Source organism: Branchiostoma floridae, chromosome 12 (genome assembly GCF_000003815.2).
Source record: "Branchiostoma floridae strain S238N-H82 chromosome 12, Bfl_VNyyK, whole genome shotgun sequence".
Taxonomy (NCBI): Eukaryota; Metazoa; Chordata; class Leptocardii; order Amphioxiformes; family Branchiostomatidae; genus Branchiostoma; species Branchiostoma floridae.
Genome location: NC_049990.1, coordinates 9,638,233 through 9,665,613, shown reverse-complemented (window position 1 = coordinate 9,665,613; position 27,381 = coordinate 9,638,233). Strand labels below are relative to the sequence as shown.

Below are 27,381 nucleotides of genomic sequence, written 5' to 3'. Positions count from 1 at the left end.
AATCGTTACAATCAGAACTAGATACAACCAGAAAAAAAGATCATAAGCATTTTTTTTTCAAAAAGCACCCCATCAAGCCTGCCTTTCCCTTTCACTCTCCACAATCAGAAAGGGGTCAAGATGCAATCATGACAAGCAACACAGAGGTTCTCTCTCCTTGTCACCATTTTTTATTCTGACTTGAATATGTACAACCGACAAATAAAAATAGACCACTCTTCTACAACTCATCTTCTCTCTTCATCAAGAACGACCTCTCAACTTTACCCCAAAATTGTCCTCTAGATACATTTCTTCAAAACATTTTCTCCACTTAACTTTATCTGCCCATTCTTCAAATCATTCATGACTCCATTTACACTAGTCATACTTCCAGTATCAACTGGCTTCCATTTTAACATACTACTCGTATAGTGACAGATCTACAAAATAAAGTACAAATGATAAAAAATACCTCCTTCATGGTGTAGACAAGACATACATATTTTGACTTTTAACATTTTTCTGTGTCTCAGTGATATGTAGGATGATACATGTATAAATTTAGTTATCATAAGAAACATGTTTACAGGAAGTATTGCCTACCAAAATATTACAATTGCAGAATTCCCTACATATACACAAGTACATGTACTGTGTTGTCTTTTTAAGTTAATAACTGGATATCAAAAATGCTTGACATGAGTACAATGTGAATGTAAGATAAGATGTGGGAGAAATGTTGCCTGAAGAATTCTCAATACAAATGAAAATTTATTCGCGAGTACCTTATTTTGCCCAAGATAGATATTGGCCTGCCAATCTGAAATAATACAACGGGCTAAAACAAGAAAGCTAATATTAGGCTGACAAAGAAAAACTGTTGTCTTCGCTAATATAATTTCTAACAGAAATAAGTGTGTGTGTCTCATACTTAAAAGCAAAAATCATTTTCATAATTCATCACACACACATAAAGGTGCAGCACTAAATGGATGGTTTATATGGGCATTGGTTACAGTTTAGTAAGGCAATACAGGATTTCAAGTTATTTCCCACCTTTTCTAACCCTCTTACACAAAGATACCCAACATTTCCCCTGTAATTCTACACATAGGTAAATCAAAAAATATTAGCTTTACAATCCAGCAGTGGTACATCTGGTTGTATATAATCCTTTATGTTGAAAAATTAAATAAAGAATACAGAAAGAAAACAAGGGGACAGCTGATTTGTGTCTTGCACAAAAGTAGAATATCACAGTTATTTACAAAATAATATTACACGTTGATTAATAAGTATACTTGCAGCTATTTTAATGGATTTCATACTGCACAAGAGTGGAATTTCCTTGGATCTACAAGGGAATGATTCTAAAACACAATGGAAATAATCAATAACTTTTCTCATGTGCCACTTCACAAAAGAAGCGTCAAAATTTCACTGACACCCTACCGATTCAAACTTCTTCAAAAGATGATGTAAGGGCTATTCCATTTCAAAAGTAGGGGTTGTCACCATTAGTCCCCCTGTATGAAAATCATCCTAAGGACCCATCTCTTTCAATAAAATAAAAACAATATCACCCGTCAACTTTTGAAATGGAATGGACCATGAAAAGTTTTTTCCACCTTCCTCTGTGACAGCTGACATTTCGAAGGATCAGTTGACGTCTCCTAACAAAATGGAGTGCTGTACTGCCTCTACTTGGCAAACACCTTTCCCTGTCTTGGCCCAGTGAGTTTGCCAGCCTGTTAGAAGTCAAGTAGCCAGGCTATGATTTCCAAATATGGGCAGCCTCTGACTGTAGTCGGCGGATGATAGAATCCTGTTCTGCTATCTGCCGATTCAGTTCTCTCAGCCGCTCGTCTTTGCTTCTCTTACTGCTGTCGGATCTGGAAGCTTCTGAGGAGGAATCTGTGAATACAAATAGGATGGCAGTGTCAGTATGGAATGTTGTTGCGTGTTGGCACGAAAATTGTAATCTCTAACCCTGTAGACACACCATCTTGTAAATCATCAAGATATGAACAAAGTATCAATTACTAACAACACACCAAAGATAAATTACAAAATTACAAAACTTTGCCCGTAAGTTTGAAGAACGAAAACTTAAGATACCCGAAGAAAAAAATTGAAATGAATTTATCACCTGAATGATCCTGTGCTGATCCGATACTGGTCATGCTGTTCAAACTTGTGGCAGACTGAGACTTCTTTGGGACGATGTCACCGGTGGAACTGGATATCCTCGTCTGCTGCAGATCTCCCATACTGCCGGACGTGATGTTAAGCTGAGTGGCGGACACAGGCCTGTTGATGGTGGGTATTCTGGCAGGGCTGAGGGTTTCCATTCCGCGGTGCTGCTCGGCAAGCTGCGGGCTGGTCGGATGGAGAGCGTGCTCCAGCGCGGAGATCGTGGTGTCCTTCTCCTGCGACTGTTGCTGGAGGACCCTGATCATGGCGTCTTTCTGGGCCATCTCGATGTTCAGCGTTTTCAGCCTGAGGGGAGAGAGTGAAGACTTGATCAACAATTGCATCTTGTGTGACCAGAATTGTGTGACCTCTGACCTCCAACACTTAACGACTTAACACGGATATGGACATGAGTAAGGTCATATTTTTGGTGTTGGACGATATGTTGTGCTCTGTAAATATTGTATTGTATGTATGTGGACCGAGAGCCTCCCTGAAAAGCAGTGCTAGTCACTGATGGAATCTTACCCTGGTAGAAGAAAATACTAGTAAATAAATCTTTAATCCAATCTATAATTGATCAACATCAATAAGAAATATGACACATAATATCTAGAACTAGTATGAATACTGCTGATTGAAACAATGTCACTTCTGGCTGTCTAAGAAGTGTAGAATGAAACGGACCTTGCTTCTACGGTTGTCGGCCTTGGTAGATCATATGTCACTCTCGGAACTGCTTTAACTTCACTGCTTTCTGGTTCTTCAATGTGGAGTCTCTCTCTGGAGGGAAGGGGGAACAAAATGGCAGGGTTAGAGAGGTCTTTATGAGTCAAACTTGCATGGTATCATTCTGCAACAACTGTTTCATTTCATTCAGTCAAAGAAACAAGAAAAACAAGCTCTAAAACCCTAACAACCTGGCGTAAGTGTGACCCCAACAAACACACCAGCTAAATACAATATCTCTATAACATTGGACCAAAGCCAAACCACTGACTTCCAAATTCTCAAAGAATTTAGTATCCTAATATGATCAGGTCAAATTTCAAAACTGGGGCTGTTTTAGGAGACGAAAAATAAAAATGCATACTTAGAAATATACACAAACCATGCCAACGACCCAGTTTGGAAATGTGACCTTAACGTAACCGGTACACCATTTCTGCCTGGCAGGCTGCCACTCTACAATATCCACATTACTGTGGACACACACTAAGACAAACAAACAAAACCAACTGAATACAAAATCTCTGTTTTTATCTCTGCTCAATACTGGTGCAGCCTCAAGTACAAGACTAAGTACTGTAAATGCAGAAATGTTTGCGGCGGTTTTATGTTTGTGTTTTTTGCGGTATCCACTTCATCGCGAACTTGAAACCACCGCAAACATTTTACCATAGATTACAGTATGAGATTGCAGTCAATGGTGCTGCCGCAAACTTAAAACCACCGCGAACAGCCCTCTTTCCCGCTTTCCCACGAAAGTAAATCCTCGCTAACTTAAGTGCATGTACAGTATTTAATCCACGTACTTGGTGACGGGAGCGGCGGCGACCTCACACTGCTGCAGCGCGCTCTGCTCCAGGTACTTCTGCTGCCACTTCATGTTCTCCGCCTCCAGCGCCAGGATCCGCTCCTCCTTCTCCTTCAGAAGGTCCATCAGAACGTGGCTGTTGTTTGGTCCGTCCAACTCCGAAACGCCCTCGTCAGCATTCTGCGCCGCCTGGGCACCCTGTGGTACGACAGAACGGCTCTTAGTTCACAAGTTATGGATAACTTGACGTCCATCATGCATCAACATGCATCAACAACTACACAAAACTCATATACCAAAAATATGGCAGTGCTTTTTTCTCAGTTTCGTTAGTCCCTGCCATCTTTTAAGAAGAATGTACATGCCTGTAGTCTGCAGTTTGAAATGCATATGCTAGGGGCATTGCAATACAAACTTGTATATCTAAGTGCCAAAGATTCTTGAAAAATCTTTATATTTCCTAAGCCAAAGCATTTCCACGAGTAGTTAGCAAAATCTATTAAGAATTAAAACATTTATTTCCAAAGATCAACACTGGTTCCTTGTTATCATAATGACTATATTTCTTCACAATTCAACATTTTTCCCTCTTCCTAACTGATGAAATATGTCACAATAGAGACCAATGTTACCTGTTGGGCTCGTAGCGTTTCCAGCTCTTGTTCGTATCTGGCTCGTAATCTCTTTTCCAGCACTTCTCTCTTTTCGCATGCAGCCTGTAGTGCCGTCAGCGCTCTCTGCAACTTATCCACTCTGTCAGCGTAGATCTGCTTCTTCCGACACTAGATTTTAAAAAACGGCAGGTGTTAATGTCTAAAATAATCCTTGTTTTTAAGGCAACATTTTGATTCACATAGGTGTAAAATTAAAGGCTAGGTTCATCTTGAAACACACAAAGTGATTTTACTACGTGATATTTACTTTGAAAGCCCTCTAAGCAATGACTAGTTGTCCCAGTATTGCATTTGTCACAGAATTTCAAATATGCGCAACACCAAACTGAAAATACTTTCCTTTACCACAATGCTGGCAAAACATTTGTTTCATGTTAAGCTTTAGCCAGAAAGGTATTTTAGACATGTCAAATATAGTAAGATATTTGATACAGACTGATAAACAATGGCTGGAGGGCATCAAGTATTCCTGGAATCTGTTCTGTATCTGCTCACCCAGAGTCCATTGAAAATAGTACCCAAATTCCTCTCCCATGATATGTAACTCCCTGCTGACCGAGGCCTTGTCCACAAACAAATTCCCTGATAACTAGCACTTTGTGTGGTAACTAGTTATCAGCATTAAATAACATTTTGTTGTGTCTATAACCACTTACTCAGGCTCGTTTACACTCATATTTGTAGTTGGAATGAAAATGATAACTTGGGGACCTCACCTCTTCATCTAATCTCAACACATTGGCCTGCGCGTTGGAGAGAGCCTTGTCCAGGATCTCGATGTGCGATCGTTGGTCGTTTAACGTTGCGTTGGTCGCCGTCAGTTCCATTTCCAGTCTGGCCTTCATCCCCATCTGGTCTTTGTCTGCGAGAGAGCGGCAATGTTAGGAATGCGGATAAAACCACAGACTTCACCCGCTGCCACCTTGTACAGACCTGACAAGTTTGGTGCTAGCAAAGAGACATGATCCATTGAACATAAGTTACTTGTAATCTAAAAGCTATTTTCCGAATTTCAAGGCTCGCATGCTGAAAGCCTTAAATTGCAACTTGGTACTGGATTTGCTTGTATTGTACAGGAGTATACTTTGGAATAATACGTTTGTATTAGTGCAACATATAATATATGTTCTTTCTATACATATAGTAACATGAATATTGTTCATGTATAATTGCACATGTAGTTACTGAAATTTGATGGCAATGATGGCAAATTTTAAGTGTCCTTTGTTTGAGAGAATTCAAAGTTTTGTTTACTCTTTTTCCACCCAACACAAAGAAAACTAATTCTACCTCAGAGTCCACATTTACCTTAAGCACATATAACCACCGTTATGACCTCTTTACAAAACCTGTTGGCCAATTAAGGAAAAACAAATATGTCTAACACAACCATTTAACGCAACTGGTAAAGACAATATTAATGTAAACAGATCACGACTTCTTGAAGTTCTTGCCACAATTACTTCTTCTATGACATAAGAAAGACACGGAACTCCCATTATCTTGCCCATACAAAAATAACAATTAACAAAAAAGAGTGTAAATTGGCTCAATTTTGGTACGCAGTGGAGGGGGGGGGGTAAAATCTTTTGCGACTTCCATCCTGGGATACATGATCAGTGTCATAGAATTCAAAGGGGTAAAAAAAACAAGCTATTTTTACTTTTCGGGGAACTCTTGTGCAAAACTTTCTTTTATCTTTTCGCCAAAAAAGAGGTTACAATTCGATTTGCAGTAAAATCCTCTCCAAATAAAGATTCAAATTGACCTAAAAACCCACTACAGAAGAGAGCCTGCGGGTATTTTCCAAGCAAATGTTGACTTTCACCATGCCGTCACAGCTGTTTCGTCTCTATGGATCCAACGCTGAATTAATCAACAATTATGTGAGGAATGTTGATTGGCTCGGTAGAGGGCACTTGTCAAATACTCCTCTTACCCAATACACCACAGCAACGACAAGAACGTTAGTTTCACACGTCAGTCATAAACATTCCAGCTTTAATTAGAGGAAGAGAAGAACATTACGGATGTACTTCGATCAACAAAGACCTACTTTAATTTCAAAACAGGCCTATTGGTTACCATGGCTGAGATGATTATAATACCTCAATGTCATTATGCTTGCCAATCTAGTTTATTTTATGTTTGCTTGGCAGTTAATGTCACTTCACAAACTTAAGTATTTTGTTTGTTTGTTTTAGTTCAAAACTTAAGTAATGTCCATAATTTGTACCTGTCAGCAATAAATGCAACAGAAAATTAAGAACGACTATTTGTCCAAACAAACACGGTTGACTGCGGGGCAGAAATGTTGGGTTCACTACCCTGATGAAAGGCGGCCATTTTGTGGGTCAGTTGATGTGTGCGCCCAAGGTCACATTCCGGAGCCGAGAAGTGGACAGAAAGCCTAGGAGGGCCATTAGGATCGGGTTACCCTGCCACTTCACTTCTCCCAGCAGAGAAAGGCCATACCTGGCTTAAGTTCCACACCTGATTTCTCAAAGGCTTTTGACAGGCGCTAAAATAATCTCCTTTCCTCTCCTTGTTGCCAAAAAATGGATAACAGCAACCTCTCCTGTGACAAAGCTGAGAAGTGAACCAAAAACTTTGTTGTCAAGTTTTAGAGAGTTTTAACATTCCTCAGAGGCAGTGCCGGGTTGGTACTTACTTTGAGCTATGAGTTGTTGTACTAAGGTCTCTTTTCTGCTCAGTTCTTTTCTCAAGTTGGCATCTTCTTCTGCACTGGCCTGCCTTTGGGCGAGCTGATGACAGGACTCCTCAAGTTGTTCTATTGGGGGAAAACATCAAAATTATTCCAACATTACATGAGATTTGCTCCTAACTAATTAACTTTTACAGGCTTCAATATTTGTCATCATGAATGGTGCTCGAGAAGCAATCAAAACATAAGTTTCGAAGCAGAAATCACCTAAAGATGCCATCTATGCTTAGTAGGCATGATATCCTTTGTCAATTACACCATTAGTGCCAATTATGCGCATGAAGTATTGTTTAGTAACATTAATTCATTACTATAAATCATGCCATTTTCTTTCTTAATGGACAATAAGTTTACAAATGAACACAATTTCCTGTATATTAATTTCTAACATGAAATGGAATAAGTCTGTGATTCCTTTTGATACAGGTAACACCAGAGAAATAAGCTACAAGAATGTAACAATATATTAATAAAATATATTTCCATACCTCTGAGTGTTCTGTTGGTGTCCTGTAGTCTTTTAATCTCAGTGTTGAGTTTTGTCCTCATCTGACCTTCCAACTCTTCTCTCTTACTGGTGGACTGGACCAGTCTGTCATGGGCGTCCGTTATTCTCTTGATCTCCATCTCAAACTGGTCAAAAAACAAACAAAAAATGTCATCGTAAGTACACAAATCATCATTATTCAGTTGTACACATATCTTGTACTCTACTGACAGTTAAATAAAGACTCATTGATTAGAAAATTGTGCGGCCTAAAGCAGATATGCTGAAGAAGGCTATGGGTTAAGATGATAGTTTTGAGATTCAAAGCCTTCATGTTTTGGAAAGTTTAACTTAACCATCATTTCCTACATTGCCAGGAAACAATAACTACCAGTATATTAGTTAGGTGTCACTAAATTAAAACCAAATTACCACATCACATTACAAGAGGGAGCCAAGGTTTGGAGGATTTTCTCCCAATCCAAAAAATGTGCCCACCTTCTGCAGTTTTTCTACTCTCTTGTAATACACCTCCAGTTCTTCTCTCAGTGCCTTGTTCTCGTCTGACAACACCTGAACCATCTGCTGCATCTTGTACGCAACCACCTTATAGTCCACGTCTTCCTCTTTACTACGAACACTCTTCTTGGGGTTCCCAAGATGGTGGCTAATTTGCTGTTGTGGCGGTGGTGCTGACCTTGCTGTTTGTTGTTGTGACATTGTTGTTTGTTGTTGCTGTTGTTGTTGTTGTACATAGTCCTGGCTGGGGGCGGGGTTGTAGGGGGGTGGGCTGTAACTTCTCGGAGGTGGCGGTCTCTGGGGACAAATCTCTTTCGACCGCCTTTTATCTGGAATGTCGGTAGAGTCCAAATCTGTGACTTGCCAGCCGTCTTTGTCTTTCCTCCGCGGCGGCCTCTCAGCAAGCAGCTTTTGTCGCAGCATTCTTCCAAATTCTTCCCCTTCCTCTTCCGTGGTCAAGTCCCGGATGCGTTCGCTTAACGAGGGCTTGGCGCAGGCTCCACTTGGCCAAGAACTGGAACTCAATGTCTGTTGTTTCTCCGGTCTCGAAACGTTCGTGCTCCCTGTGACGTAAAACGCGCTGGTCTGCTGCGTCACCTGTCTACTCGCGATGCAGCTCGTCTCTGGAATAACGGGGCTCGCGTCTCTCGGTTGTTTCTGTGCCTCGAGCTGCTTTTTCGCTTCTTCGTACGTTGGCAGGCGTTCCTTGCTCCTGGACTCCGATGTGACGTCCAATCTCTGCTCCTGTCCCTGCGGCTCTTGCCGACGTTGCTCCTGCAGTGTCCTTTTGTCTTCGATGGACAGATTCTCAACCGACGTCGAGTACCCGGAGTCAGGCTGCGTCACAGCGCCATGGTAACCGAGAGGCGCCCCGCCCTGTTGGTAACCCCAGTGTTGCTGCTGTGCGTAGTGGTGCGGTTTCATTCCGCTGTCCTCAGACAGGTATGGATACTTGCTCAGGTTGTAGTGACCTTTCTCGCAACAGTTGGAACCTACACCAACACAAACAAAACAACAATATTATAATGACGTCACTACACAAACAACAACATCCATTACGCAACTGTCTCAAGGACACATTCTTGTATCCAAATGGAACAAATAAGGTTTGATTATTGAAGGACAAATCATGACTTGCATCGCCACATTTTTCAACTTCAGGGGACTTACTGTAGAGAAATTTCCAAAATTAATTCTACTTAAACAGCAACATTCATCCTGAAAAAAAAACATTACAAATTCAGAATACAGCCTTTCTAAGAATCCACACTTGTAACTTGTCCAGCTACATGAACAGCTCCACGATACAAGTGGTAGCAGTGCTATAGCTACAATACAGGCCTGCATATCTGCCACAGTATTTTAGTAAAGGCCCGGGACCCGGGGGACATTCCATACAAACCTGCAGCTCTCTGTCTCCCCAAGCGAGGATGCATGGCCTTCTTGGCATATCACTATCCTCACCCAACTAACCACTACCACAGGGAAAGCAGTAACACCTACATTACATAGTCTAACCAGTACTTTTGAAATAAGCTGATGTTATATCTAGGACCATTTTCAACTTTGATAAAAAAAAAAGACCAATGAACATTCAAATTCCAGTATACATGTATCATCTACACATATGATGCAATGAAAGCTTCTAAAACTTTAATACAATTTATCTGTAATACTAAATTCCTACCATTACAATTGACTACCTATAAATAACAATTAAATAAGTGAAATATAATGATCTACAAGTCACTTGAAATTTTGAAAGACACTTATTAGTTTGTAGCAAAATCTAGTTGTTAGAACTTTAAACCATGTTTTTGTTTCTGATGAACTGTAGAAGTTATGGGGATATCTTACTTTAACATAAACTTTGAAATGACAAGTATTTTACTGCATCCTTATCGTTGTGACAGTGCGGCAGGCCTGTTGTTAAACTGTGGCCTCAACATCTGTTCTATAGATATCTATCCCCTTACTAGGGGTGACTGCAGTTGGAAAATATGTGGCATTTTGGAATTTGCATCCAGGAGTCAGAAAAACATGTCAGCCTTGCTAAAAGACGACAAGTCTGTCACGGGATCGTCCGGTATCATGACAACATGCATGAAGCATTTCCGACGGAACGTACCATCCAACAAAGGTCGTGCGTATGTTCCCCTTTCTTCTAACATGCCGCTGTTAAGGTATACTATTGCACTTTCTACTGTAATACAACCCAGGGCTTGGAAAGTCATTGGGAGAAAGTGCGGGGAATGCCGCAAGTAAATAGAAAGAAAGTGACACCTTGAGCTAGAAAAGAAAACCTTACATTAGTCATCAAGACTGGAATGGCAAAGTTAAAAGGACTTAACAATTATCTAAATTAGACTAGAAATGAATAAGACAACATTGTTGTGTCAGGATTAGTAGTTGTTGTAACATTAGAAAACAACATATTTTGGAAGAAGGCTATTAATAGTATACATGTATGTACTATCAATTGGTTTGTACCTATTGTTTTGATTGATACAAGGTTCTTTTAATCAAAATCTCTGCATCATAATACCTCATGGCCAAGCTATTAAAGACACACACGAAGGTAAATGCAGAGGTAGTACACCTTTTCTTCGAACAGACAACGATGGGAAAATGACCTTCATGATCACTACGTGTCAGCCTGCACACAAACAATACAACAAATCATATCCACCTCATTACTGCGCAGTGAACTGTCAACTACCTTCATACTTACAAGAACAGGTTCCTCCCATTTAAATAGTCCAAACACAAATCTCCAAGCTCATGTTGAAAGAAACAACAGCTTAAAAATTCCACTTCGTACATCCGTAGAGCTAATTCTCATGAAGCCAGTTTTAACACGCTGCATGCGTGCAAATGCCTTCATGGTGTTTTTTTTATTTGTGACTTCCCTCCCTAAATATGGCAAAGTATTGTATACGTTCGAGTTATGTGGCACATGTTTGGGGATAAACAGAGGAGGAATGGACAAACATTGTCCCAAAGGCATCGGGGACGTTGCACCCCAGATTCACGTCCCAGGTCACGACACCGAGAATTCACGCTAAATTCCGGGTGGCATTTCTCGTCCTGACAACAAATAGCTGGAGGAATGCTCCTCCCTTTGATACATGCCACACGGTACGACGCCTGTAAAAGCGCTTCTCAAAACACACATCCACGCAGCGCGGCAGACAATACAGCCCTCCTTTATGCTTCTAGGGACGTTTTTTCGCGTAATAAGAAGTCGACATGTGCGCGCTCTTGTTTGCAAACATGCCTGGCCACTTCCGAGGAATGCTGTGTACTGAACGTGTTAACAGTCTCAAATTCGCTTGGCACCTCGCTGACGAAACAACCACTGTTTGAGAAGCGACAACTTCTCCACAGACGGGAAAAAACACACACACAGCCCCCCTCCCCTCGGTCCTGAAAAATCTCTACTACAGTAACGGTATACATTAACAAGTGCCACATCTCTCGGCCCAAGCATTTCACCCATCTCTCCTTCTCATCTGGTGACCAATACAAATATCCCTGGCATTTGCTGGGGGTTTAGTGTTGTTATCAGAGCTCATAGATTTAACTCTTTGTCCTGACAACATCATTTTCCACCAATTACCAACAAAAAACTACAACGCTGTTGGTAAACCTCAGGTGACAGCTACATGTTTTGTCTTCACAAACACATCAAAATAAAATAGTTGCAGCACAAACAAATGAGAACTATCCATGGCATTCAGATAAGAATAGTACGATCCCTTTTCTAAGAAAATACTTCTCGTGGTCCATTCCCACGCCTCTGTCTGCATATGGACGATACACATCCCTCTCATACTTCCCTTGGCCGAGCATTCGAGGCATCCAAATGCTACACACAACAGACATAGTCCTGCCATACCAGTGGCACCCGCTTCTCCAGATCAAATATCAAAAGACATATTCCCCATCAATGATGAAACAGTTACTACTCTGGCCAATTTTTTAATTGGAAGTCATACCATTATAGTATTTAAAAAAACAATGAAAAGTGAGTGAACACTTCTGTCTATTCATCTCTGTTTTGACACAAAAACTAAAAGATCACTCGTAAACAACTGTTATTATGTGAAAGTTAAATGTTTTGTAATAGACATACTCTCTATTATTACCAACGGTCAAACCTGCCCACAAAGCTACTCAGGACTGACAAAATCTGGTCAGTATAGACAAGATTCTAAAATTTGTGTCAAAGGGAAAAAAATTACCTATAATAATAATAAAGGGACCGCCAAAAAGTGGTCACATATCAACGATATGCCAGGTTGTCCTTATGATGTAACACTTGTACAGGTTGGATTGTATCTTAAATCATACGTTCAAGATTTTCTGTAACACCATTTTCGAAAATAATTTTTACTCTCTCTAACATGCAGTGGCAGCTTGTTTTCCCAATTATTCCAATCAGAACAGCACAAGCCCCACTAGAAAAACTTTCAGAGAATTGTTCTCGACATTCCACCCTCTGGCACAAACAAGTTTCCCAACACTTTGCGACAGGCGCCGTCCTCATTCTTACCACAATTAGAGCATGACAACGACACATGCAAATGACGTGAGCCAGGCCTGGGCTGACCAGCCAGGCTGGCCCACCAAAACAACAAGAGGGCATTAACCCGGCTAAGACAATCCCCAAATCTTCCAAGAAATAGGACAGAGACACCTAGATCCATTCCTTTAAGATCCTCAACAAACATTGCACCACTCACTCAGTCCTCACAGTAAAGTAAGCCCTAGATTCAAGGACGGGAGTCTATCTGTTTTGATAACAACAACAAGCACAACAAGTTTTCACCTGAGGTTTTTCCGATGCCCGCCAGCACGGATATATCATGGTCGACGTTTCTTCTCGCCCTGTATGACAAAGAGCGCGTAGGCCAGATCCCCGCTGCGATGTCAACCGGAAAACGACATGGGACGTGAGATAGAACTCGTCGGTCAAGTGATATCAACACGTTTGATTGAGCAAAGACAGATGATTTATCATCGAAATGACAAATCACAATCAGTCGTCACACCAAAAATATTCCAGCCATGCAGAAAAGCTAGATTGTCCTGATAGGCAATCTGGGATATCACAGTTTTTATGAATACCACAACCTTTGTCTGATACATTATCACAAATGGCTACACAATCATAAAAGATGCCTTGACATTTCTTATCTTAAAATTGAGTCAAATTTTTTAGAGTGACAGAAACGTATTGTGATAACTAACCACCTGTAGTAATATACATACCGCAAAAATTGCACCACTCGAATTTCCCCAGGGCAAAGAAAAAAGCATGAAAACAAGTCTGATCTTTGATGGCAGTAATCAGTGCGGAATTGAGATGATGTCATTGCTGAACAAAACTTGTCTGTCAAGGTAGAGTTGCATGCTGGGTAGAAGTCGCCATCTTTAAATTTAAAGACCACCTTGACTTTAGACAACAACTACTGTAACGTCGAGGGAAGCAAGCTCATGTTTTTTAACAACTGGATCAGTAGATCTAAGTGACAATAATTGAATAAAACAAAGCTTTGACAAGTTGAATTATACTGTTTAGTTAATTGTCTAGATAAAGAAATGAGTGAATCTTGAAGTTTCCTCACAAAGAAATCAAATAATGGTTACTAGTACCACACTATTAATTCTAAGTTCTACTACTACTACAATACTACTACATAGGACAGATATATTTCAGATTTAAAGCATACTGCAGACTTTTCATCACTGCATAATAGTTAATACTCCATGGTTATTTTGTTTTATAAGAACATTTAAGACCTGCTATTCAAGCCATTATACAAGACATACATTATCCTAATGAACACTACAACCCTGTATTTACTTAAACTGTTCAATTTCAAATGGCACAAAATGTCTTCCTGAAACAAGCAATTCACTAGCAACAACTGAAATTGAAGTCATCATAAAAGGATGGGATTCAAACTCTAGGCCACTTGGTTTTGTAGCTGGGTCACTAACCACTGGGCCACACACACATGCTGAAAACTGTCTTCAAGAAAGAAGGCAGCTGCAGGCCTGTACAACTAGAATGATGGTCTTCACTCTTGTAGTTTATTTCATAGTATGCATGTATTCAAATAAATACATTAAAAAAATGGATACATACCTCTTGCATCCCAATCAGATACTGGCGGGTACTTTACGTCTTCTTGAATTGTGGGTAATGCGGCGGATTCCCCTTCCTTAGCGTCCCCCCCTGGAATGTCTTCTCGGATGCACAGCTCCGACACGAGCGCTAGTATGTTCGCTCTGTCCTCCTTGTTTGTGATCCCCAACTCATCTGGAATAAAATCAACACCTCTTAGTTAAATTGGTCAGTTATTCTCAAAATTTCATGTTGGCCGCGTGGCGCGTTGGTACACCCGATCCCTCGATCTCGGAAGTTAAGCAACGCGCGGTCCGGATAGTGCTTGGATGGGGGACCAACCAAGGACGTCCGGATTGCTGTAGCCTCACGAAGTTTTCCACGAAATCGTCTTCCGGGAGGGACGTAAAACGGCCTCATTACTCATACTTTGGGTACCTACTGGCTGGCAAAATACACCAGATGATTATTATTATTATTATGAAAGTCATTGTGATACATGTCATCTTGTTACTGAAAATGAATTTTTATTTGTGTAACGTTACATCATTTGAAAGCGCGTGCTTTCCTCTAATATAATATATAATTTCTGCTCTGGAACAAAACATGAACGTTATACATGTAGCTATTGAAATATTAGAGCAGGCTATAAGTATTCAACAGAACAAATTTATTTCAGACAATCCAGTATATTTTGACTTTGTTATGAGGACAAAGGAAAAACTACCTGCTACAGTTCACAAAGACAGAATGTTTATTTACTATAAAAACGATACAGTAGTTTCTATAAAAACTGAAGCATTGAACTAAATACACAAAAGAATGCATGCAGGAACTATGGTTATAATATTTATAACATCCTTGGTTAGATTATGTAATCATGGTTAATCACCATACAATGACAGGACAAAGAGACAAAAGAATTGGTGGTTTCCGTTCAATTTTCACGATCAAAAGAAACAAAAATCACGTCAAAACATTACTACAACGCGTTGCGTAGCCCAGGCACGATCGCAAGACAAAGGACTGTCTAGAAAGACACAACAATAACCACAAGATCCTCCAACGACCGTCTTATCTCGAAACACTTCCGCCTTTTGTACACAAATTTCTTACTGTGCCCCCCTCCCCCTTAGATACACCACTCAACAAAGCATACTTGACGAAAGCACGTCTAAAATCTCACAGTTTGCCTCGTGTACTCCTTGTGAACTTGTATCTGACAGTACTGGGGCTTACTCTGGATGTTTACGATGTGGGAAAATGTTGACTTTGCCGAGTTTCTGGGCTAACACGCGGGGAAAGATCGCACCTGGTCCTGGCGAGAAGAGAGAACCCACATTCCTCGCGCGGACTACAGAAGGAAGTGAGCCAATTTTCAAGGAATGTGGCGCTTCCAAAAGTCATGGCACCAGACTGACCTAGCTCTTTCCCTACCCCACCTCCTTCAGATCTAAATTCCACAGGAAAACGTTGAAATCCTGCCGGAAGCTGGCCTGAGTTTGATCGCGACACCAGGTCAGGGTAGACCCCCGGCTGTGGCCCAAACAAAGCCACGGCTCGGCGTGTTTTTGTAACCTACAGTTGACATCGAAATTAAACAGGCTTTGAACGAGTCCGTTTCAACAATACCAACACAACACGTGCGGCGGAAGGGATAGGAACTGTCTTACCGGGGGAAGAAACGGTGGCGAAAGTCCAGAAAAATGGCGGCTGGGCTGTACGTGTGCGTGCCTGTGAGGAGAGCGGGGGAACTGGGCAGGTAGCCCCGAACAAAACAGCGAGTCGGTCCGGAATGCACGGAATGCGCACAGTTTATGCTGCGGAGAAGATCAAAGGAGCCGCCGCCGATCTGGGCGGAGCCACGCGCACGGCCTGACAGGGGGGTGATGGCGACTCGAGATATGATAGCAATAATTTGGATATTCGTTGTTAGCGACGTTCTATACATGATTCAACAAACTATTACAATTAATCACATGATGTGAAACAAATGCCCTAAAAACGGTCGAACCAGACGCAAAACCACTCTTGAGAAATATAAAGCAACAAGTTTATTATATACAAAGGACACAATTAAAGTGCCTTTCACTTTTTAGCAAAAATTCTTTTACTTCCATTTTAAGATTACCAATCTCTAGATTTTGAACCGCATACAAAACTTAAACAGCTTAAACATTCCTTTCCTTCTTTTTTTTTCCTTTCTTGTCTTAGATCTGGCAAAGTTCAAGATACTGAATCCGCAGCCAATTTATAACTTTATCAAACTTTACTAAAAAGGTATATCTCTTTATCAAACCAAGAGGACAAGCAAATATAGCAAAGGACAAATGATGATATCATATTATCGAAGTACAGACGAATAGACAAAAGCTATTTGGTTATTGCCCTTGGGTGTTTAGCGCCAAGGCCGAACGTAATTTTCCGGCGAATGGCTAATGATCGTTTTCCGGAAGCCCTCACGGAACCTCTGGTGACAGAACTGTCACTTCTCAGAACTAATGAAGAAATGAAGAACTGTCGCGGGGGAGGGGGTCCATTTACTCACACGAAATCGTCAACTTCAAAAGTTTCTTGGAATATTCACAAACTATCAACTTGATAGTGGGTGTTTAAATGTGCAAAGAGAAGACATATTTTTCACAATAAAAAAATCACGAAATTCGCGGAGGCAATCGAGAATCAACAAGTTACAGACGGCAGACGTAGGATTCTTCCTTAATTGTTAGTCACAAATAGTTCTTTTGATGGCGAGAAAGATTACGTCAAGAATCATGCGAGCTCGCAGAGAAAAGGCAAATGTAAGAAGCGACATCTTGCAGTATCGAGACAAATTGCAGGTAAATGCCTATACTACACTGCACATTCACGGATGACAACTATTTTACAACGAAAAGTCTTACCAAGTATGTCTTCATCCATCTCTACAAGGGTGTCCCAAGACACAGTTTGATCTGCACATGTAATAAGAACAAATTTAATGAAAACATTCACAAATTTTCCACAGTACATTGCAGCATGAAACAACGCCATTTACTTGCATGTACCCGTTATGCGGAAAAAAGTCAAGCACATGGCAAGACAGGCAACCGTGGAGCCAAGCTACCCTTCAAGCTTTTTATGCTTTCTTTGTCGTGCTTTCTATTTTGTAACATTTTCCACGGCTGGTAGACAGAATAGAAAGCTCGACAAACGAAAACGTCTTAAAATGTCAAAAATCAGTCGGAGCCGAACCTCTGCTTGGAGAGTAGTGCCGAGCTGGGTATAGCCGACCCGTTGGCAACACGTGCAAAATATCACCGTTTTTTTTCCCTCAAGCTCCTTGGCGTTGATTCTTTCCTTCAATCTGACTATCAAACCGTAAAATCTGTTCGTCTAGCCTTATAAAAAGAACTACGCTCACACATTTCAAAGTTGAACAATTGTGTTGAACAATTTCTCACTGATCAATCAGGCGGTGCACTAGAAGTTCATATATATAAAACGAAGCGTGGCTGTAGTGAGAGCGAGTGAAGCTACCTTCAATGTCTATCATCTCCAGTTTAAACACCCCTATCAGCATAACCCTGACCTATGCATAGCTTATGAAGCTTTTTCCCCTCAGCATACCTTCAGCGACCTGCCGCATCAGTCCTTGCCCGAAGTTCCCGCTAAATGCCGTCACCCTGCTTGACGACCAGAGGCCGTAAAGTCCGCACAACTTTTCTCTCCTCTGGCGAGGGGAAATGAAATAACCGATCCTGCACGAGTCCCAGCGTGCTCTTGGTTTTGTATAGAGACAGCAAACAAGTATCGGCATCGGTTCACACGTACGTGGCAATAAAAGCAGCACGCGAACGTCGAAGACCGAAAGCGTTCAGACCGAAAGAAGTTGTGTGTGCCTCTCTTGAGTTTAGAAGATAAAGGAATGAGGGGAAAGAGTTAATTGGAAGAGCGCCAGTTTTTACTCTACTCCTGTTCGTCTTCCGATAAACCGACTGCGACATTTAATACCGCCGGCCACCTTGTAGACACAGAGCTGGAATGTCAGGTCAATATTTAAGGAGACGGGCCGCGCATTCCTTGTCATGATCCCACGCGGTTTTAACACCAAGGTCGGACGTAAAGGTCAAAAGGAATTGGTCGTATTACGTCAAGGATGGGAGGGGGTATGAAATTAAGAGATTAAAGTCGTCCTAGGTAGGAACACCGTTTCAACTTTAAATTGCACGCAGAATGGGTCAGGAAGGCTAGTGAGTTAAATTCAATATTGGACATAAACAATTAGGTGATACAAGAACAAAGTATTGTCGAGGAAATTTACAATACCAGGTGCCTTCACTCCTTCGCACATCTACATCATACGTTTGATGAAAGTTTGGAACAGATGTCTGGCTTGGCAGGGGTACACAGCCGAATTGGAATTCACTCCCCGCTTGATTGAGACCAGACTGTTGGGGCACGTAGCAAGCATTCCTCGCGTGGTCTTGTTAACCTAGGACATCGCGACGACAGGACAGGTGTCCCCTTCAAGGTCAAGTAACGACCTTCCACTAGCTACAAGGTCACGTACGGTATGAGGGGCGCAATAGGTGAAAAGATATGAGAGGCAAACGTATGTAAACGGTAGAGCTTTTAGAGTTGAGGTGGTTAAAAGGTTTAGATTTGTGTCACAACAAAATTGGAAAAGAGAGTGAAGAACGCTTGACTTTGAGATATGCTGGTAATCATTTGGAGGGTTAGATTGTTTCTGTGTGTCGCCGACAAAGTCCGACAGGAAATAGTAGTAATAGTACTACTCCGAGTTCAAGCAAAGACTAGCCCCTGCTAGTCTTTGGCCTTTGTCAGGCTTTCTTTTTTTCTCAGATTTCTCTTTGCACCTACTGAAACAAAAGAGAACTAGAAATCCTGGCAAAAATATCTAAGAGGATGTCGCAAACTAAGCCGTAGACTAGCCTCTGCTAGCCTGGGTACCATCGTATTTCTACCGGGGCTCTTTACACTCACTTCCCTAAAAACATACTAGTACAGTGTAGTATTTTTTAGGGGTAGCGAGTGTAAGGAGCCCCGGTAGAATACGGATGATACTCAGGCTAAGCCTCTGCTTGGAGAGTAGGGAAATACTGCACAAGGAGACTTAAATGTCAGAACTATTGACAAACATGCTTTTTCTGTCAGTAAAACATTTTGAGAGAGCAGATGCCGTTCCTTGATTTGCTCGTGAGCATCTTTTTGATAGCAGTTATTTTTTGCTGCTATCAAAGTCAATGTCCCTCTCACTACATAGTGATCACATTATTATTTATAGTTTGTGAGTATGAATTGTAACACTTAAACGTAAAACTCCCTATAATCCATTGTAGCTATGGAAGAAATTTATATACATTGTATCCCATATAGACTATCTTAGTTGATAATCAATATAGCAATAATGACAAACCTTGCTTTTTATTGCTGCTGCCTGCTGGTATCATCTATGCACTCATCTGAAAATATCGTCTTTATTATATTATATAATATAAGGCTAAATTAAATCTACATAAAGATTGCAATAATTCGATTTGTCTCCTTGCGCATTTGGTGATTTGTGCTACCTAGTATTGTGTTTGAGACTCAGAGGAAGAAAATGAAGTGAAGAAGAACGATATGCTTGAGGGAAAACATAATATCAACAGTTCACTTCAAAGGCGAGCCAACGGTGCCCTTTGACCCGTGTTCCCGTTCCCAGGCCTGCACCTGCAGCGTGCTGTCCTGACAAACATACGCGATGTTTGCCGATGTTTACCGATGTTTGCCGATGTCTGCCCCGAGACAGGACATGACGCAGGCTTCGCACTGACGTGTCAGAACGTCAAACATTCTTCGGGGATAACCCACGAATGAGAGAGGGAGGTCTATAATTCGGGACCGCCCGTTACTGTTGCAGGGGAAGTATACAGGGTGTTTGTCAAGTAACGTCTTACTTTAGCCTACTCAACTAGAAAGACATACACAGACATAAGAGTATCAAAGTACATTGGAGGAAAGAGAGTTTATTTTGCCCGTAGGGTGCTGTAAGTATGTATATTATTTCGCTTGCGAAACTGCCTAAAGCCGTATACAAAGTTGACAACAACACAGTGTCACTGGCCCGGCGAAGTTAGGATTACAACACAACAGTACTGAATTAACGTGAAATGCAAATGACAAATGCCGATTACAAATAAAATGTAACTTGTTGGAACTTGTTTGATGCAATTCTCTTCTCTGCGAGCGGATGACCAAAAAATAGTGTCCTGTAGCTTTGCGCTTACTTTTTTATCTATTTTTTGTTTACACCAGGACGCTTCTGTTGGCCGGAGCAGAGTCTGTTTCACGAATGCCTTGATAGGCTTTCACTAGATCGTCGATCTGAGCTGCCTGTATGGTGAGAAGAAAAGAAAATTGTACATCAAAACTTCATATATGCCATCCATTAATGACAAAAATGTTGATAAAGGAGATAGAAGTAGAGAGAGAGAGAGAGACTCAGAGAGAGAGAGAGAAAGTGGAAGAGGAAGGGAGAGGACAGTAGATGAATCACGAACGCCGCCTACCGCCGATGTTGTGAGCTGCCAGGTGCTCTCCAGACCGTTTCCCGTGACCCACAGGTGTCTGGTGTCGCCGGTCGTCTCCACATCGTCCAGGGCCAAACTGACGATGGTGTTCTACATATAAAAAAAAACGTACAATGCCGTTTTAAGATTCAGAAACTGTACAGGCAACTTGAAAGAGCCTAACCTACAATGGACCGATCCAATATCCAATAGCCCCACCCCTCTTTCTGGGACTCTCTCTCTCTCTCTCTCTCTCTCTCTCTCACTCTCTCTCTCTCTCTCTCTCAATCTCTCTCTTTCTCTCTCTTAATCTCTCTCTCCCCCTCTCTCTCTCCCTCCCCCCTTTCTTTCTTGTTCGTCGCTTATCAAAACGTAGAAATCCCAAATAAAAGCGTTGAATCGCTGTTGATGCCATCGTTATCTGTGATGGACAGTCAAGATCGGTCTATATTCTATTACTCCAGCCATGTGTCAGGAGTAAAGTTCACAACAGTGCGTTGCTAGTTTATTTCACACTGCCGTCTTGTGACGGGCATTACACTTTACCTTACTGTTCTGGTCCATAAGCACGAGTCCCCTTCTGTTGACGGCAGCCATGAGTTTTTCTGGGTACTTGCGATTGTCATGCCTCTGCACGCACAAGAAACAAACAAAAACACCCTACGATGGCCGCTTAGCTTACGCAAATCTGTCGTGATGGTACATTCAAAATGAAATTGTACATCGTGGATATTTAAACGAGTTCTTCTTGTTCGTTCAAAGACGTCTATTACCAAAAAAAATCCAAAGCCATACATGTGCTTGAAGACACGTTACAAGTACCTCAATGTGAAAGAAGGCGGATCCGAAAGTGGGCCACGTGCTGACGTGTCTGAGGAACGCCAACTTGGCGTCGTCCCTGTTCAGTCCGGCGTGACGGTTAAACGTCGTGACGATGTCCTGAAGTATATACAAAATCAGAAATGTCAAAGAGAAAGTTTGTGTCCTTAAAAAGGAATAAACCTTGATAAACGTTATTATGGATCATGATTGTTCACAAGAATGAGACTATCTATAAACACAACTTCGACACAACTTCAGAAAAAAGCAGCTATCGCCCTCACCTGTTTCCAGTGGTCTGGGGGCTCGATCTGCAGTAGGTCTTGTGGAATGAGATCTTTTAGCACCTCCCTTAAAAGCGATAACAATCACCACATGAAAACGTCTCATTAACACCATATAAGTGACAGAAATATGCTGAAAGTGGTTATTAGTTTCATTTATGCAATCTATGATGGAAGAAAACTAAGCAATTTGAAACATTTATACATTTTTATTCAGAAACTGCAAAGCCATCTCGATATCGTGATGCATGATTTAATCAGGACGTACGCAGTTTTCTTGTCGTCGTGAAGTTCAAACCCAGTCTGCCCGAACCTGACCCTGTATAGGTACGCCGCCAGTTGGACAGCTTCGCTCTTACTGCACTTGTGGTGACCACTCAGAAACGACTCCAACTCCTGGTATAAGGCAAATTGTGGTAATAGCGTCCTCATGCGATGTTGGACGGAATTTCACAAACCGTTCAAAAATACAATGTATTGCGAACTTTCAGATGTGAAGAGCCGAATAAATTCTGATAAATATTTTTGGAATCATGGATGAAACGGATGAAAATATCGACTTGTACATGTATCTACATGTAATACAACAAAGAAATCAATCTGTACAGCTGTTAAGTACCTGTTCTAGTTAGAACTTCGAGCGAGCGCAGTGAAAACTGTAGACGAACCTGAAAGAAATGCAGGCGCAAGTCTGCCTTGGGGTCCTCCCCGACCCTAACGTCCGTCCACACTTTTCTCCGGAACAACAGGTCGTACTTGGCGCATTCTGTCGGACAGAGTGATACTGCTAGATCACGTGTCACCAGTTCAAGTTTTCTAATGTGGTCCGCTAGAGGGCGCTTCAGCACCAAGGACAGGGACAGATCCAAACTGGAAGCTAGATTTAGTTATAAGTAGCGCTCCTTGTGCGCTATTCATGTAGGGCTTCGTGCTGGGTAATTCGATGCTTTCCAGTGCTAGTAATTTAATGTTACATCGGAATACATAACAATAGTCTTATCTGAAACTTCAAATAGACAGAAAAGAATGCACCTTCTGAGCTGAGCCATTCCGCGAGAGGCCTGATGCTACAGAGGAAGTCAAAGTAGTAGTCACCATGCGGGATGCTGACCGCTGTACAGTAGGAACAGATACACACATACATACAAGGTTAAGTTTGCCAATGAATCTATCTATATCATTGTGGACCCTCTTTAAGTGAATATTTAGCATCCAGCTTAACGCAACAGAAAAAAAACACGAACAAAATTAGATGTATAACGCTGCATATGATAGATTATAACGCTGCATATGATAGATTATGGCATACTTACACCATACAGCGAAGTATGTAAGACTTGAGGCCGGGAAAACTAAAAGCTACCTCGCTCAAAGTCCGCGACGGAGGCTAAATACTACTCAGACTCACCTTTGTCTGCCACCCTGTAGTACAGACTAATTCCGCTAGTCGTCTTCAGACCAAGCTTATTGGCGACGTCAAGACACATGTCACCCGCACGGCTGGAAGATTCCACCGCAATCTCCTGCAATACACATAAGGTGCTAGGTGGAAGCCAAAACTGTTGCGTTCTTATTTTTCATTTTCTTTATCTCCTTCAAATTTCATTGACCACAGTACTCTCTAGACTACTAGTAAAAGACATTCAGCTAGCGCCGTTGGGGACCGTGCGTAGGAGGATGGTAAAAGAAACAAATTACCACTCTAGACTTGTCCGGTAAGACGACCGTTTGTCCCAGTGCTCCACTTTTCTTCTGTACTGTGTGCAGTTCAAGAGGGTGGGGAGGGGAGCGTCGGCAGCCCAGTCTGAAATAGAGAAACTGGGAAATCAATATGCCCTTACAGCCATAAATACATAGAAAAACACGCAGATAAAAGTCAAAATATAACGTTAGCTAGTTAACGTTACAGCAGATTTGCAAAATGATTGTTGATCACATAGTAGTTTATTTAAAAAAGAAACATGAAGATGGAGTTTTTACAGAAATGCTATAACTTCTTTAATAGCAATTTTTCTTGGGGGGGGGGGGTACTTACTGCACGGTCCTCTCTAACCTGAGGAGACAGTCACGTGCCAAAGGCGAGCGCCGTTTGTGGAGTAGGAATGACGTCACGTGGAATCTCAGTGGTTGGCTGTGGTCACAGGTATCACTCATGAACTACAGTTTGACAATGTTTCTTCTTACTCGAAGTAATTAAACGATTACGCATGTTTAGATCATGACATCAATATAATGAAGGCCTTTATGATAATCAACGTTATAATGACAACAAGGTATTCGATCTTTGTATGATACTTGTTACATGATAAAGTGTGTGATACCAACCTGCAAGGGAAGCAACCAGCACACAACCACAGCAGCTCCCAGCAGCGGTCTTCATTAGAACTGCAGGTGGGGATAGTTTTGTCGGAAACAATTTTTGTTTTGTGTTACAGAGTACAGACTGCCTCTATTCTACATCCATGGTTGGGTATCAAGCATAGCATTCATATCATCGCACATGTATTATAAGTAATGATATGCATACTCACCGCTTTTTATTGTTTATTAGCTGCTTGACGAGTTGGCAGTACAGTTCATCTTGGAGACATTCCTGTGGTTAAAAGATGTAACGTTACAGTTTTACTATATTTCTAAAGGTCCACCATAAAAAATATTACAGAAAAAATTGAAGGAGGAAGGAGATTCTCTTAGCTGACAGGTGTAAAAACCAATTCATAAAAGCCCCTGTCACACATTTGGGACTTTCCCAAAACTTTGTCCCGACCACTTTCCAACCCAAACTGGCTTTAGGTTGGGACTAGCCTATAATCCATCTTATTCGAGCTCCAGTTTGCAACCTAACCTTGCAGAATATGCTAGCTATGACATAGATGTAAGATACATCCGAACCCGTTTCATAGCTTGTCTAAAGATATGTTCCACTAGTCGAGTGTCTCCGGCCACATCCCTCAGGGATTTCCTGGCGGTGTAGACGAGAATGTCCGTGAACATGGTGACGGCATGCTGACACGTCTGTCTGTCCGCAGCCACGGACCGCAGCAGGGCTTTACCGAGGGGTTTGCTGGAGTAGCTCCAAATCTCCTGCTCCTTTTTTGTCCCTCCAGTTGTGCAGCAGCCAGTTCGCCCCTCCTCATGAATGGTTGGGTCCGGATCTCTGAATGATTGACGGACATGACAAACGATATCCAATAATAATTTAGCACTTTATCTGGCCTTCTGGTTCAGTTAGTTTTTAAAACAGTAATACGACGTGTTGCAGTGACGTATCATTACTGCTGTGTTGCAAACAAATGGCGAAAAAAGGGAAAGATATGCTGTTTTTAAACGATTTTCTGCACAAATACAGACTGTACCCGCTGTCTACCGTACCTGAAGTGGTCGTAGCTAAACTCCTCCCACGTTGTCACATCACAAAATGGCGACATGGACATCCTCAACTCTCCCCAGAAATGCTGACTCCCTTTGACACGAAAAATTACCCTCAACAGCGCTCCCTTCCTCTTATTTACCTAAATGTCTCAGAGTTTCCTCTCTCCGGCACTCTCTTCACCAAACGATCTTGTTTTGTGAGCGGGAGTAAGAAGTCCCGTGGAGTGAGGGTTACCTAGGTGACCCTACGGTAGTGTGAAATATGCGCTTCTAACGGGCACGTGGGGCGTAGGACAAATACGATTTGACCGGAGACTTGGTTTCATTTGCTGAACACAAGAAAGGATAAAAGTTGTCTTCATAATATCGACTTGCGTTGACGAGCCTTTGCCGAAATTCCGATGTTACTCGTTACTCGGAGTATGACAAAGAGTACACATTTTCAGTCATAACACAAATATCAAATCATCAAGTGTTTTTATTCAATCCATAAGCAAGGACTATACCGTATACGTGGCACGAATACCTCATAATGAACTACCCACCGACACCCTCAAAAACAATGGTTATCATTTGTATCAGTGCACCTTAGGAAATAATGGGTACGCGGAGTGTTCTGTAGCACTCCTTCTTACACGCGAAATCACTGCCAATACGATCCTTCTGTTTACCGTAGAACACTTTCCATGGTGACAGATGGTAGTGCCAAGCCGATCTTTTCTGCTCTTTGGTGAGCACTGCAGGAACACCGGCTGCCTTTTCATCCTAAGGCCACACCAATTTAATTCGTTGGTTCTCGGAATCGCCGCTTCAAAAAATCGCAAAACCAAAAAAAAAATAAAATTTTTTTTCTACCCAGGCTATCTGAAGGCTGCAGTTTTTCAATAAGTCGATAGGTGTCTCTCTTTGAAGTTGTGACCTAAGTGATCATGTGACGGAGATTAGCCAATGAGAAGCATCAGTCTTAAAATCAAAATGGCGCCACCAGAAAAATAGAAGGGGAAGGAGTACCGGAGTCGGATAATTTTGAGTACAAATAGAGTAGAATTGGAGCTTAAAGAAGTGTAGTAGAAGGTAGTGCAGTAGCAGGAGAAGAAAATACCATGTCTGTGGATCCAGGAAAGCCACATTTTTTGTGGTGTGTACAGTTTTTAACCGGGGACAGAAGTCAGAAGAAACTTCTTGGCCAACAGACAAAAATTTTATTTATTTATGAAAACATGTCTTCTTCTTCTTCTGTCACATAATTACAGATATGCATCGAGGGCCCAAACGATGTGCAGGTGGGTTTGATGAAATATAATTTCCTTGATATTTGATGGACAAACCAAAAATTATTTCGAAGTATTTAGCCAACAGAAAAATATGAGTTCCCTTGGCCAAATTGGGGCTTGTTCATATATACCCAAAGTACTAGTAATTAGTAGTAAGTTCACAGGGGTTTTTGACTTTTAAAGAGTAGAATTTTGACAAAGTAGGTAGCACAGAGTTGCAGTATAAGACTGGGAATTCTTGTCAAGCAGAGCAAATATTAAATTATTTTGAGTTCCCCTTGGGGTTTGTTGATAAGTTTCAGTTACTGCAAGGAGGTTGAAAAAGGCTTGGTTACTGCAAAGAGGTTATATTCACATATAACCTCCTTGGTTACTGTAAGATGGACACTTGGTTTTTGACCACCATGAATAAAAGACAAAAATGAAGACTGCATTTTCAGACTGTTGTTTCCAATTGAATCAAACCAGGATGGTACATATAAAATTCATAATTACAATGTCACCTTTTATCAATAACCATAATTCTAATATTTTAGTACAATTCGTTAAAGAAATCAATAAAATCAATTATCGTGAAAATAACATACGAAAATAGCAATGTATGTACCGGTAGCACTTACTGTACCGTTAGTGTCTCAGTGAGTATGATACGAGAGCCCCCATGGCCAGATTCAGCAATGGCTTTGCCATCAGAGAAGTTTTTTTTTTTTTTTTTCGCCCTGTCGCTTCATATTTTTCATGAAAAAATCCGAGAACCAACAAATTAAATTGGTATGGCCTAAACAGGCAAGTCAGCGCTGTTATGCGCTAAGTACGGAGTGAGAAAAT

The 27,381-nt window shown here is 41.4% G+C and overlaps 2 protein-coding genes across 10 annotated transcripts; both read right to left on the bottom strand.

Annotated features, from left to right (window-relative positions):
• Positions 1–147: 147 nt before the first annotated feature.
• Positions 148–17,980, bottom strand: LOC118426908 (angiomotin-like protein 1). 9 transcript variants are annotated; one of them, XM_035836507.1, is made up of 12 exons: positions 17,860–17,980; positions 17,154–17,204; positions 14,272–14,445; positions 8,097–9,109; positions 7,600–7,744; positions 7,058–7,177; positions 5,103–5,248; positions 4,345–4,494; positions 3,711–3,910; positions 2,863–2,958; positions 2,132–2,481; positions 148–1,896 (listed from the first exon to the last, which is right to left on the bottom strand). In XM_035836507.1, the coding sequence occupies exons 1-12, from the start codon at positions 17,876–17,878 to the stop codon at positions 1,754–1,756; spliced, it is 2,607 nt and encodes an 868-aa protein (XP_035692400.1). In that variant the 5' UTR covers positions 17,879–17,980; the 3' UTR covers positions 148–1,753. The 9 variants fall into 9 exon arrangements, with proteins under 9 accessions (XP_035692400.1, XP_035692402.1, XP_035692406.1 ...); XM_035836509.1 differs by lacking the exons at positions 17,154–17,204; positions 17,860–17,980 and adding an exon at positions 15,924–16,105; XM_035836513.1 differs by lacking the exons at positions 17,154–17,204; positions 17,860–17,980 and adding an exon at positions 15,672–15,826.
• A 2,362-nt stretch (positions 17,981–20,342) lies between these two features.
• Positions 20,343–26,030, bottom strand: LOC118428110 (myosin-VIIa-like). The gene is made up of 15 exons (XM_035838082.1): positions 25,280–26,030; positions 24,800–25,064; positions 24,439–24,500; positions 24,233–24,292; positions 23,943–24,038; positions 23,606–23,711; positions 23,316–23,430; positions 22,940–23,020; positions 22,576–22,673; positions 22,176–22,303; positions 21,908–21,974; positions 21,627–21,743; positions 21,351–21,434; positions 20,805–20,915; positions 20,343–20,628 (listed from the first exon to the last, which is right to left on the bottom strand). The coding sequence occupies exons 1-15, from the start codon at positions 25,339–25,341 to the stop codon at positions 20,542–20,544; spliced, it is 1,539 nt and encodes a 512-aa protein (XP_035693975.1). The 5' UTR covers positions 25,342–26,030; the 3' UTR covers positions 20,343–20,541.
• Positions 26,031–27,381: the final 1,351 nt, after the last annotated feature.

Coding starts and splice junctions, on each gene's coding strand:
- LOC118426908 (XM_035836507.1), bottom strand. Junction 7,745..8,096: donor GAGTAGAAAAACTGCAGAAG/GTGGGCACATTT, acceptor TTTTTTGACCAG/TTTGAGATGGAGATCAAGAG. Junction 4,495..5,102: donor TGTTGAGATTAGATGAAGAG/GTGAGGTCCCCA, acceptor TTTAAAATCTAG/TGTCGGAAGAAGCAGATCTA.
- LOC118428110 (XM_035838082.1), bottom strand. CDS start 25,341: ATGTCCATGTCGCCATTTTGTGATGTGACAACGTGGGAGGAGTTTAGC. Junction 23,021..23,315: donor CTACAGGGTGGCAGACAAAG/GTGAGTCTGAGT, acceptor CCTACTGTACAG/CGGTCAGCATCCCGCATGGT. Junction 21,975..22,175: donor CACGACGACAAGAAAACTGC/GTACGTCCTGAT, acceptor ATCGCTTTTAAG/GGAGGTGCTAAAAGATCTCA.